At 46.5% G+C, this 14,221-nt stretch overlaps 1 protein-coding gene across 4 annotated transcripts in view; it reads left to right on the top strand.

Annotated features, from left to right (window-relative positions):
- Window positions 1–7,670, top strand: part of LOC119432389 (WASH complex subunit 2) — a 545,737-nt gene extending 538,067 nt beyond the window's left edge. For all 4 annotated transcript variants that reach the window (XM_049658605.1, XM_049658606.1, XM_037699556.2 and 1 more), the window contains 2 exons: window positions 510–675; window positions 7,366–7,670. In XM_049658605.1, the coding sequence (XP_049514562.1) occupies window positions 510–675; window positions 7,366–7,496 (297 nt within the window). In that variant the 3' untranslated portion in view covers window positions 7,497–7,670. The remainder of the gene's footprint in view (window positions 1–509; window positions 676–7,365) is intronic.
- The last annotated feature ends 6,551 nt before the right edge of the window (window positions 7,671–14,221 follow it).

The raw sequence follows: 14,221 nt of genomic DNA, 5'->3' as shown, positions 1-14,221 counted from the left end.
ACCATAATCTTATTACGTGTAGATTTTACGCACTTTACAGTGACTTTCTTTTAGGCCCCTTTACAGCCACGTCACATCTACTTCTCGGAGTTCATCACTCCACTGCGAACTCACTAACACTGGCATGACGCTCTTTGGCCGTACTTGGCCCTTGCGGCACTAAAAAACACACATTCATTCATTCATTGAGGCAGAGCAAGGTCGGATGAAAATGTTTGCATAACATGTTCATTGTGTCCTGTATTACTGTTTCATACATTATTACTACGGTCTTTACTATTTGCTTCGTGCGATTAAGTGCAAATAACATTGCGGACAATTCCTTGTGTATCGACTCATTTTTCTTGTGATACGTTTGTCTCTGCCCTTCCTGCCATTGAGCTTTGGCAACGTGTATAAAATAATTTATATTCTCTATAGGTAAACTGGTCCAAATACGCATTTTGTCGTCGTCCTTGTGTAGCCGTGCCAGTTTTATTTCAGCATAATAAATAGCTGAATGAATGCAGGATGCCCAGGCTCCACCACAGGAGACACCAAAAAAGGCTTCCAATAGCATCTTTGACGACAATGATGATGATGATGATGACATTTTTGCCTCTAAGCCTGGAAAATCTGGCACCTCTGCATTGTCTTCTCAAGCAAAGCGGAATACATTGTTCAGCGATGACACTGGTTTGTATTTTTCACGTTATAATTATCAGAGATACTGTAACCTTGGCATGACTAATTTCTGTGTTGCAGTTACTGCACAGGGTGTCTACCAACCGGGAAAACAGGGAATTCTCAGGGATTTTGAATATTCTGGAAAAACTCAGGGAAAACTCAGGGAATTTGTGCCTCTATCAGGGAAAATTACTGTAGGGATGGGCGAATATACCGTATTGTCGAATATTCGATCGAATAATTCTATATTCGTTATTCGCTTCGATTCTAATTCAGGTATTCGATATTTTCGAATTATTCGGCGCTCCCGAATAGGCAGCCAGAAGCCATGAACGGCCGGTACACATCTTGGAACATCTTGGAGGCTATGCTTTACGTCACGGCTGCCATACATCAACCATAAATCTTGAAGGCTATTCGATTTTGCATTAAAGAGCCTGAAATGTGCGGCGCAGAAGAGCAGAAACGGCGCTAGTGCACAGCCGAAATGAAGCGGCGGAGTCCGCATGGCCATAGTCAGCAGCGGAAATCGTACGTGAATGACAGCAACGACGGAACGCTTCGTGCCTATTTGTGCATAGAGTTTCACACTAGAAAGTGTTATAGTGAGAAACTCTATGTATTTGTGCCTTTATTGCGTTTATCGCCGCACATAACAACGCGTTGGGCGCGGGATTTCATAGTCGCCGCCCATCATCGCGTTGATAGCTGTTTAGTTTCGTTTTGACTCAATACGCACGTAGGCCGCGTGCCTAAAGAGCTACGTAGTGGTCATCCATGATCGCATAGAGAGCGACCGCGATTTCATCTGAAGTTGTTGCAGCGAACGGTAGTTTAGTTCTGACTCGGTGCGTGCGTCGGCCGGGTACGGCCACGCTAGCGGCAAGTTACCGCGCGTCAGCGCCTTGCCGCGAAGTCCACCGGGGCAATCGCGTCTCGCCGCGCGGCAGCGCGATATGATCTCGCGCGCTCTCGGAACGCGGAATCACCGTGAGCGAAAAGGGTGCGATCGGACAGCGTCCAGAAATCCCTCTATAGAACCGCGAGAGATAACCGCGACGAGAGACGACGATTATATATTTATATAATCGTCGAATGATAACCCGGCGCGGAGCGGCGGAGGTCCGGTTGCCATTGGCTCCGTGACATCACCCTCGTCGCTCTCGGCACCCTCGGCAAGCCGTAAAACCCCCCGATTCTTGCCGCTTTTGCCGCGCGCGTCATGATGCGTTGCCGCTCACAGCATGACGCGGGCGTTCTTGCCGCTAGCGTGGCCGTACCCTTAAGCCCTGCAAAGTTGCCGTTCATAATCGCGTCGATAGCGGCCGCGGTTGCGACAAACAGTTGTTTCGGTTTGACCCGGTGCAAAGCTGTCAAGGATGAAGCGCACCGGCTGCATCGCGATGGACGTGTAATCCATTGGCGTTCAGCTTACTGGCGAAAAAATAATCGGGATGTGCGCGCGGTAGTGCAAAGCGTGTCGAAAATGATGGCGCGCACCGCGGCTGGGCTGTGAAGGAAGTCGCGAGGCCTCGATCGCCGCTGCGAGAGCCAATCAGTCACGAGATAACGAGAATTGCAGCTTCCGCACTGCCTTTGTGCTAAATAGCGAAAGGATTTGCTCATCCATTACACTAATAAAATCGTGCTGACGTAGTATGCATTTGCTTATTGTTTTCTGGACACCCTGATAATTCGGACATTCTTTTTTTCAATCCCGTGAAATTCGAAATTATTTGACCAAATCACTGTTCGCTTAAATTTGAATTCACTTCGAACCTCAAATCCACTATTCGCCCATCCCTAAAAAATAGCTGTAATTTTATTGAAAGGGAACGAAAGTTGCGGTAATAGAGGGAGGGAGGGAGGGGAGGCGACATTTAGCTGCGGCACCAAATGCGTATTTATATAAAAATGTGGTGAGGCGTGAAGGTGGTAAAGACTTCGGACGGACGCTGCTCGACGAGTGTCCCGTTCTGATCTCGTCGAAAACTTCCGAGCCGCCCCCAGAGGCACAGGCAACAGTCACCAACGCCGTGTGCGTTCGGTGCGAATGCGGGCAAAACGCCGACGGCGTCGACAACAGTCGGGTGCATTGCTGGGGCTGCTGCATGTCCAAGTTTATACAGCTGATAAAACTACTATCCTTACTCCGTATAGCTCTCTACTAATGTGCTCTCGCAATTGATGCTTCGCCTTTCGGGTGAAACTGCAACATTTTTTTTAACATGCTTACTAAAGAGTGAAACCATCAGGCAACATGGTGTCAGCCCATCTTGATGTAAAACAAAGTTCCGTTTAACTCAGGGAATTTAGCAAGATCACTCAGGGAAAACCTGGAAAACTCAGGGAATCTGAAAATGTCAACTTAGTAGACACCCTGCTGCAACGTAGAAACAGTTGTCACTCCACTTTTAGGTGCTTTATTCCTGCAAAGTGCATTTAGTTTGCTTAATTAGTATTTATGAATTGTCATGTCAAGATGACATTGCAATGTTTCTTTGGGTCAGCGAAAATTGGTAACTGTGCATATATATAGCATATATATGCTCTGTAACTCTAATGGTTCACCGGTTATCCATCCTACGCATTACATGGCCTGCCCAGCTCCATTTCTTCCTATTATCCCTGTTTGCTCTCTGATGTGGATCAGATATATAGGCTGATGATGCTCTATATAAATGTATATGTAAAGGAAGTAGAGGAGGTGCTCCAGGGGTCAGGAGGCATTGCTTCTCTCTCTTATAATACATGTCTATATTGTTTTACTTCTGCCTCCTCCTCCCTGCCCAGTTCAGACCTTCTGCTTCTTTACACTTGGCCGCACTGCATGGTAGACTGGTGCGAATCGCATCACCATCCTCTCATTCTGACGTGTGACGAATTCTCTTCTTAAGTCGCGATGGTTGAACAGTGAAATGGTTCTTTCGTCCTCTGTCATGGTCCCCTTTGTCGTCTGGGACCATGACAGAGGCCATGACCATTCTTCGACCGGTTGTAACGTGGCTTGCTGACCGATGTGTCCGCCCTCTGGTGTATTCTGTACAGGATGCAAAATTTGCGAACACAGTGAGAGGGGAATGTGTATTAAATGCTGCTCCTCTTGCTGGTTTTTCTGCCATTGAAACGGCGGTATAACACTCCTTCATGCTTGAAAAATTTAGGATTGTGTCCTATGACCACAAGCCAAATCAATATGTGTCCTATGACCACAAGTAATATTTGCCAAATCATAGACCTCCTGTTGTGCCTTGGATGCGTCCTGCTGAGAAAACGGTATCCAGCCCTCGCTGTTTCTATGGAGGTCATCGCCTCTAGGATTTCACGACAAAGCGTCAGCAACTTGATTAAGAACCCTAGGGTAGTGTCACACGCTGTAGTTATATTCTTGTACCCTTATAATCCACCAGGTGAACTTGTCTTTTAGGTGTTGCTTTGAAAACATCCAAGTGATAGCTGCGTCATCTGTCATGACCCTAAACTTTCAGCCAAACAGGTAGTGTGAACTTGTCATCGACACTCCAAACTAAGCCAAGCACTCCGCTCGTTTGAGTGGTAATGCATCTCTGCATCCGACAGTTTGCGGCTGGCATACTATTGCCTAAATGTCGTAGCCACTACACTCAGCAGCTATTAGTCCTTGGAGAAGGATTTGTTGCTAACAGCCGCTCCGCGGACTGATTCGTTGCAACCGGCTGCTGCGCCGGCACCATCGACTGCATCATGGGCCGGTCTTTCCTTGCGCCAGCCTGATCGGTTTGACTTCGAAAATGGCGGTTCCTGGTCGACCTAGTTAAACCTATGTGGGGACTACGCGTTCGCTTCAGGCCTTCACCATGCGCTGTGGTTCGGGCTCTGCTGTATTGCATGGACCCAGAAGCTCGGCCACTTCTTGCGACTTTCGGTCCAGACACATCTCTGAACGACTCGGTCATATTCAATAAGTTCTTGGCACATTTCGCCCATCCCGTCAAGGAAATTTATGAGTCAGCGCAGTTTCATAGATGAGTCCAGCAACCGGGTGAAACCGAGGGCAGCTACTATGCGGAACTCTGTGAACTGTGTAAAAGGTGCAACTACGCTTCTGCTCAAGTCGAAAAACAACTTGTCCACGACTGCAGGATCCCTCGCTAACCAATAAGCTCTGCAGGAACCCTCAGCTGAGCCTCAAGGAGGCATACATTGAAGCAAGGCAGTGAAAGGCGCCGAAAAACGTGAAGCTTGGGGCACGTTCAAGGTGCACTGAATCTCTACGTGGCCAAGCACTATCGGTTCCAGCCGAGGCGTGACAGACACGCCGAGGTGACGCCAGCCCTTCATTAGCCAGAAATCGTGCGATTTCTGTGGTCGCAGGTGCCCCACATACCCACTCTGAGTGCCCAGCGCGCAACTCGCAGTGCAACTACTGCAAGAAAAAAGGCCATTTTGCGCATGTTTGTCGTGCTCAGAAAGCAAGACAGGCGAAGGTGTCCACAATCTAGCTGGATACCATTCACAGCTCAGGCAACACCAAGGATGTTGAAATCACCGTTGACAACTACACGGAAGTCTTCAAAGTCGATTTTTGTGCAGAGGTTTCTGCCGTTCCGGATACCTTCCCATACCTCCCACAAGCCCTCGACAGAGTTTACGGCATCCTCTTGGGACCAGGCAAGCTGCCACTCAATGTCCTGCGATCCTTCACAGCGACATTGCTATGGAAAGGCAAGTCCATTTCTCAACGCTTGTATGTCGTCAAGGCCCTCTCGGTGCTGTTATTGGGCTTTCCGACACTGGAAGCTCTGGGAGTTGTCAAGTTTGTAGACAAGGTCTCTGCCAAGCCGTCCAATACTCTGTTCAAAGGACTCGGCACTCTTTCACAAGAGTACGTACAAGATACGCCTTCAACCGGATACAGTTCTGTATTCCCTGAGCGTGCCACGGCGCATTGCTATTCCACTCAGAGAAGTTGTTAAGGCAAAGCTTCAGAAGCTTGAACAAGAGGGAGTGATATGCAAGGTAGACAAGCCAACGTGCACAGGTCTTTCCTTCCTTGCCGATCACTCCTGGTGTGCGGCCTTACGCAACATGACCCGGGGAAGGAAAAGATGGATAACAGTCGATTTAATCTAAGATGGAGGAGATATCGACCTGCATACTTCTTTATCTTTCTTCAGTCCCACTTTTCACCGGCTAACTAATGTTAAAGGTTATCGCTCAGCACAGGACATGCATGCCTGCATGTATCACAAGTTTCTCGAATGTTATTGATTGTTCTATCCATTGGTTGTTGTTACCGAACCTTGTGTAATTTGATTGTGTGTGCGATGAAAATTGTGTAGTACTTTCTGGAAGACACGCGGGCACCAGCGATTACGCTGGAACCTGCGACGAGCCATGACGCTCTTGACCTGCAGATCAAACTTTCGACGATCACCGACTGCTGTCGTTGTGCTTTGAATGTCACTTACCTTTAGGGGGGCGCAAGTTCACTCAGTAAAGAGTTTCGTCATGCACAGTTTTGCTACCGTGTTCTTGCCCGTCACTGCAACGTGACAATATCATGCTTGAAAAGCTTGCGGTTCTTTATATGAAATGCCTCACGACTTCAAGTGTAACAGAGAGATGGAAGAATGCCATAGTATACTAATCCATTAGAAGGGAGAGATTAAAGAATTGAAGAACTGTAGGCCCATCAGCTTGCTTTCAGTGTTGTATAAACTATTTATCAACATAATTTCCAATAGAATCAGGGCAACACGACTTGAGTAAATCAAGAGACCAGGCTGGCTTTAGGAAGGGATATTCTACAATGGATTACATTCATGTCATCAATCGGTTAATTGAGAAATCTGCAGAGTACAATCAACCTCTCTATGTGGCGTTCATAGATTACGAAAATTAGGGCATTTGATTCACTAGAGATACCAGCAATCATAGAGGCATTGTGTAATCAAGGAGTACAGGTGGCATATGTGAATATCTTTAGAGATATCCACCAAGATTTCACAGCTACCTTGGTTCTCCACAAGAAAAGCAGAAAGTTACTGATCAAGAAAGGGGTCAGAAAAGGAGATCTAGATCAGTTACTCACAGGGCACTCTGATCATGACAAGGAAATTTACAGAAGAATAAAAATGGGTTGGAGTGCATTGGGCTGGCATCACCAAATCCTGACTGGGAGCTTACCACTATCATTGAAAAGAAAAATGTACAAGCACTGCATTCTACCGGTGCTAACATTTGGGGCAGAAACTTGGAGGTTAACAAAGACACCCGAGAACAAGTCAAGGACCACGCCGTGAGCGATGGAATGAAAAATCTTAGGCGTAACATTAAGAGACAGGAAGAGAGCAGCAGTGTGGATCGGGGAGGAAACGGGGATATTCTAGTTGACATTAAGCGGAAAAAATGGAGCTGGGCAGGCCATGTAATGAGTTGCAGAATGGGTGCCAGAGGAAGGGGTGATGAAATAAGGAAATTTGCAAGACGGGGGTAATTGGAGATCGCAGGGAGACGCCTTCGTTCTGCCCAGTGGACATAAGACTGATGGTGATGTTACCATTGGGCTGTACAGGCATTCCTTCACTTTTATTTTTGCTATCCAACCGAGGGAACAACAATACCCACTGCAGTGGTGTTCTGTTGCACTCACAGGTGGTTGATGGGGGAGAAATGCATGTGGTCAGGTGTCAACTATTGATGTGTTGCTCTTTTCAGATGACATTTTCAGCTCCAAGCCAGCAACTGTCAGTACGATGGAGAAGAAAGGTAGCCAGCCTGCCACAAGAAAGAGTTTGCCTAGGACTACCAACTTCAAGGATCCGCTGCTTGGAGACATCAGTGATTAATATGCTTCGTTGTTGTTCATTGACGTTGGCTGCAATTTTCTAATATTCTGTAGTATTGGTGCATTTTCTTTTCATCTGCGAGCCTACCTCCTGTGTCGCAAATAGGCTATTAACATGGTATCCTGTAAACTGATCTTCAGAAGTTGGAACAATACACCTCAAAATATCTCGTCATACTGGCAGCCTTTTCAGTGTCACAGGTTTTGTACTGAGTTCATACGGAGGGCAACTGATACAGTGAATTTATGACAGCTTTTCTTATTGGTAGTATACACTGTGATACTGCAACTTACAGTTTCAGTCCCAGGCATCATATTGGAACCCAATCTTCCACTGTTGTGCTGGATTAGGGCATAGTTCCCCATCCTCCTGATGTGCTTTTCAAGTTCTTTAGGCTAAGCTTGAAACTCGAAACTCTATATCTAAACAGTACTTAAAATGGAGAATTCTTTTGTTTGGCACCTACCAAACCAATTTCAATGACCTGTTTACAGAGAAATTTAGTTCACTATGGCTATCTACAAAGTTTGTCTGTAAAGCAATGAGACTGGGTCTGGTAAAAAGAATGTATTGATCCAATCGGTACAAATTATTAAAATTCGTAAACATTCTTCAACATCACCGTTTCTGCGTGACGCAGAAACGGCGACCATTCCATGTGAGAGAGGGTGAAATTTCCACTGCTTTCTTTTCTTTTTTTTTAGCGTGCGGCGTTGAGGGGTCTCTCCTGTGCTTCTGATCTATGGAGGGGTCACAACAATGCTGGTCGGAGACGCCGACGCGCGTGATTTGGCACGCTGCTGAGAGCATTGTCGGAGCGCGGTATGTTCGAATTACCGGGCGTTTTCGCCTATTGGAATATACATAACTTTGGGACCACACTGAAATCGACACTGAAATTTTGAATCGACAGTGCAGACGCTGAAGCTAAAATAGCTGTAAATAATGCGCCAGAAGTAAACATCACGTTCTCACGAACAGACACGAATGCCCTGCTTCGGTGCGTTATGCGGAACTCTACACTTGAGTACTGGACCAATCCTGATCGACGACACAAGAGACTGCACAAATGGGACCCAGAAATGAAGTTCCGCATGCCTCATAAACTGAAGAGGAGCATAACAAGTCTGCTGCACCGGATTCGTTTTGGTGTTGCACTCACGAGGCGTTATACACATATCATCGGCTGCAGTGACACTGGTCCCAACTGCGATCACTGCCCAGTGCCAGAAACACTTGGAGCACATATTTTGCTCATGCCCAGCGTACGCACGAGAACGGCAGAGCCTCATTTCTACTATTCAGCGAGTGACTAAAAGACCAATGTCTGACGAGATTGTCTTAGGTCCTTGGCCTGACGACAACAGCGCAGCTGTGGTCATCGAAGCAACTATAGCCTTCCTTCAAGCCACTGGACTCCATGCACGACTCTAGTATGACCTCAACGTGATGGACATACGCACCTCCTAATCTTATCATTCATCGCTCTTTTTATCCCCTCCCCCCTTCCCCAGTGTAGAGTAGCAGGCCAGAGCAAACTAACGCTCAAGCCGACCTCTCTGCCTTTCTTCAAATAAACCTCTCTCTCTCTTGGGACCACAGCGTCGGTTTGTATAAACTGGAAGTTCGAATTAGGTGTGTTTGAAATAACGAGATTCGACTGTACTATTATCGGAGCTGAAACTAAAAAAAAAAACTTGTACTGCCAGATACCAAAAGCACCAGTCCTAATTACGGCATTTGATGCATAAGAATTGCCTCCTACACAGTATTTTTATTGATAATTTTTCGCACAAACATTAACGCTACATGGATAGCAGATTCTCGTTGAGCTGCGGGCCACATTGGCAGGAGTTCATTCGGTATTCTGTTGTGTATACTTTAACATATTCAAATTCAATGCATTGTGTTTTGTATGTGGTATCTAGTGTGTGATGCACGTGTGTTGTGTTGTGATGGACACCTGTGCAGAACGGGAGTTTCAAAGCGAACCACCGTCTTTGGAAAAAATCTTACTTTGGATGCCACTTTGAGTCCTTGAAAAACCTGTGACAGGTCCTGGAAAGTCCTTGAATATCCTTGAATTTTTGCCTTGGAAACCTGTACGAACCCTGTTGAACTCACCGAACCGTCGGAGAACCTGGGACCTCGAAAGGGTGTCATCTTTGTAAGCCTCCTTAACCATGGCAAGCATCTCGGAAGTGTTTTTGCCCAGGTGAAAGCAAAATTTAATTGTGTACCGCTGCTGCTGCAAACGCTCCATTTTTTACATTTTCTGCAGTGACAAAAACTCGAAAACAGCTTTTGTGCCACTTGAAATCCTCACTGCGTCGGAGGTCGGACACCGTCCAGTGCATTACTTCACTTAGAACCCCCCACACAAATCCCGAGAGCACGCTACTGCAGTGGCAGGCATTACTTTACGGACAAACACTGCATGTGTGTATGTTTGCATCTAACCATTTCCGTGCCTACTGGGTAGTCAGTGGTGGAATGGGCTGAGGTAACCGACCATCAGACCAACTTTGGTCACCGATTATGTGGTAGCGTGTACATACGTGCCGCTTTTCAACTAATCTCTTTCACGCCGACATGGTTCACTGTAGACGATGGACTGGGTAGGTGCTGCTTTTGAATCGACGGCTTTCACACCAACTGTGTCACGAATGCACCAGGTATGTGCCTCTCTTCAATGAACCTCTGGCCAACTTTGGTTACGAATTATGTGCCACTGATTGTGCGGCAAGCGAGGAAACAATACTCGGCATTCGCAGGCACCAGCATGCCACGCTTCTGATCTCGGAGGCCGTGCCACTAGATGGTGCCGTATGTCCAGAACGAGAGAGGAGCCCGGTTGCCGTGCGTGTTTTTCGGCGTTCCCACACACCGGCGTGCCATGAATTTCGGAGGCCACGTGCAGACTTCACAGCGGCGGTGTCCGAGTGCAAGTACAAAAAAGGAGTTGCGCTCGGGGGCTCCGGAAGTTGTGGGTTCTTGGTGTCTCACAGGAGACCAACCACCGCGGGTTCGAGCTTAGCGAGCCACAGGGCTGCGTCAGCCGTCGCCTCCAGCACTGCTCGCGCACAAGCTCAGAGGCCGCAAGGGGCTACCGAGCGACGCACGCAATAACACAGTAAAGCCCTGAGTTAACGGAAACCGTTTACTGAAACCGTCGGCACCAGCACTGCACAAACGCCCGCGCGGCGGGGAGCCAAAGGGGTCCCGCACCAGGGCGAAAATACAATAACAGGCGCCTATAGAACGTCGCGGCGAGAGCACAGGCTCAAGCTGGGACACGCCGCTAGGAAAAGTCCCGGCGGCTATGCTACTTGCTCTGGCGATAACCAATGGGTCAACTCGCGAGAGCACGGGCAATATCCTTCGGCTTAGGCTTTCGGCAAGTGCGGCTCGGCGGGGTACGACCTCGCGCGAGCACTAATGGCACCGCTCGTCGGCTTAGCGTCGGGAAAAGGATCAGCACAAAGTACGCGCTCCCCGCACGGGCAAAGGCACCGTGCGCGAGCTCCAGTCCTAGTCACAAAGGTGTCGGCGGACGAGAGGAAAGCATGAACGTACCGTGCGCTGGTCCCGGAGAGAAGTCAGAGCCACGCTCGTCGTCGGAGCTCCGCCGCCAGCAGCTGAAACGCGCGGCCGCGTGACGTCAGCGCCCCGCCCTCACTGCCAATGATGATGATGATGATGATTTATTGGCATCCCCTTTGAAACGGGGCGGCGACAAATAGTCACCTAGCCTGCTTGATTTAATCAGGTATACTATACATGTTCTTTATCTAGCATTTTTGTATACCTCTCATTATTTTTCTTTTTCAAAAATTTACCTTGTACCGCTGCATATGATTTTAAGAGATCATGTCGTATCCATCTTTTCCCTGCTTTTTTTCCACCAGTACTCTAATCGTCTCTTGCTGATCTCTACGGCTGATCTGTTTGTTTCCTTCCACTTTAAACCCAAGCGCTTCTGGGAGTTGCATGTTACCTACGGTTCTCGCTGGGTGGATCCCGTCGCATTCCATTAGGATGTGCTGAGTGGTATCTGGATCTTTACTGCAGCATACACATGTCTCATCTAGTTCCGAATATTTGTTCCGATATGTTTTCGTCCTTAGGCAACCGGCTCGAGCCTCAAATAGCAAGGCACTGCCCTTTGTGTTATCGTACAGATTTTCCCTTCTAATTTCTTTCTTCTCATTCTTGTAAATCTCCATTGTCTTTTTCGTTTCCATTCTTTGCATTCAATTCACGGTCTCTATTTCTCTCACTTTCTTTCTGATGACCCCTAGTTGTCTATTTACAGTTTCGATTATCCTGTACTTGGTTGCCAACTTCCTTGACCTCTTCCTCCATCCTGTGTCCACGCTTTTCATGTAGAGATACTTGTGCACTTTAGCCACCCATTTATTTTCATCCATGTTCCTGAGCCTTTCTTCAAAACTAATTTTGCTTTGTGCTTCTCTGACTTCAAAAGAGGCCCAACCCATGTCTCTATGCACTGCCTCATTTGTCGTATTACCGTGTGCTCCCAAAGCCAACCGGCCTACTGATCTTTGGTTAACTTCCAAACCCGCCAATATACCCGATTTTAAGCATATAATGCCATTTGCGAATGTTAGCGCTGGCACCATTAACTCCTTTCCAGATTCCACGCACCACCTCATACTTATTGTGGCCCCACAGTGCTCTGTTTCATTATTGCTGCATTCCGCTTCCCCTTTATTTTCAGATTATCTTGGTGGTTGCTTGAGTAATTCTTTCCTTCGTTTATGTGTACGCCGAGGTACTTATATTGCTTCACTATGGGTATTACTTGCTGTTGAATTGACACCACGAAGTTACTCGTGTGTTCATTAAAGATCATAATTCCTGATTTCTCTGTGCTAAACTTAAGGCCTAGATTTGTCGCTGCGTTCCCACAGATATTCGCAAGTATCTGTAAATCTTTTTTATTGTCCGCTAGTAGCACAATGTCGTCTGCGTACATCAGTCCAGGGACCTTCTGTTGCACCATTTGTCTATTACGCATGTAGGATAAATCAAAACCGAATTCGCTGTTTTCCAGTCGTCTTTCTATGCCCTTGACGTAAAGCGTGAACAACAATGGTGACAGAGGGCATCCTTGCTTCAATCCTTGGTGAATTCCCACCATTTCATTTCCTTTTCGGCCTTCCCATGCCACTTGTACTTGGTTGTCTCGATATATCTCCCTCAGCAGCTCCACGAAATCGTCATCTATGCCTTCGTATTGAAGAATATCCCACAACAATTCCCTGTCTACGTTGTCATAAGCTCCTTTAATATCTAGAAATGCTATCCATAAAGGTCTTTTCTGAGCTGCTGAAATCTCTATGCACTGAGTTAGTACAAACATATTGTCTTCTAAGCGTCTGCCTAGCCTGCACCCATTCTGTAATTCCCCCAATACACCGTTTTCCTCCACCCACTTCGACAGTTCTAATTTTATGGCTTGCATTGCCATTCTATATATCACCGACGTTACTGTATATATATATATATATATATATATATATATATGTATAATGTCTCAAAGTGTGGGACAAAATACATGCGCATTCCAGTCACTTTTGTGCTTCATTGTATAAAACAGCACTTTGGTAAAAAAGTAAGTAGAACAACAGTGCATTTTTACGGCGAGTTTGAAGGCCCATATCTCCAAACTGGTGTCATTCTGGGAATTAATTTTTAGTGGATACGCCTGGCAAGCTCACTGGCTACAAAAACGTAAATTGCAATATGAGTCGTAAAGTAATTAACTACCAAGTTAATTAATTTTTGTTCATTAGTTGAATATGTGTTTCGATTTCTCGTTCTACTAATGTCCGCCTCATCGAATAACCCAGCTCAATAATAGGAATTATGCTACCTGCCACAGGAGATTTCTACAAATTCCGTAAGACTTAAAAATGAACACCCTGTATATCTAGTTTAGAAGAACTTGTTCTTGGGCGAGTTGGTACATATCAGCGAACATTGTTCTGCGCAAACAAACGGACCATAGAGACAGCATGGAACAAGAACGGGCACAGACAAGGACTGCACCCGTCCTTGTTCCATGCTGTCTCTGTGGTATGTTTGTTCGCGCAGTTAATGTACCCTGTATATCAAGGACCACTGACGAAGCGCAGCGCAGAGAATGGAAGGCTGAGTCTGATTTAAATCGTGCTTTTCTAGGAAATAGCTTACACTGACCTTCATTATCTTCTCTCTCTCTCTCCCTTCTTTGTCTTCCCTTTCTCTCTTCCCCTAGCGTAGGGTAGCCAACCGGACTCTTGACTGGTTAACATCCCTGCCTTCCTCATATCCCCCCCTCTTGCTTTTTGGAGCTTCCAAAAACAAAATATCTTGCAGCGAAGAGTCAAACAAAACTTCGCACAAGCCTGCATAACTGTCTGGTATCAAAATTAGTATTTTAGTGGGGAATATTCTTTGCTGGGAGGTGTTTTTACTATTGAAATGTGTAGCATGACTTCATCAAGTAACGGGGACGGACTTTAGTGTTGCTTTCAGAGGTGCACGTGATGAAAATATACTATTGATGCAGATCTAGACGTGATATTTGAGAGAGAATGCAGGCGTTCAATAAAACATTCAACGTTTGGTTTAGTGGTACAGTGTAGACCACTTATAACATAACCGCTTATAGTGCAGAACCGGATATAGTGCGGTTTTTTGATACTCCCGTTAATTTT

Source organism: Dermacentor silvarum, chromosome 11 (assembly GCF_013339745.2).
Source record: "Dermacentor silvarum isolate Dsil-2018 chromosome 11, BIME_Dsil_1.4, whole genome shotgun sequence".
NCBI classification, from domain to species: Eukaryota; Metazoa; Arthropoda; class Arachnida; order Ixodida; family Ixodidae; genus Dermacentor; species Dermacentor silvarum.
Note: the sequence above shows the minus strand (reverse complement) of the source record. Positions and strands in the feature narration are given on the sequence as shown.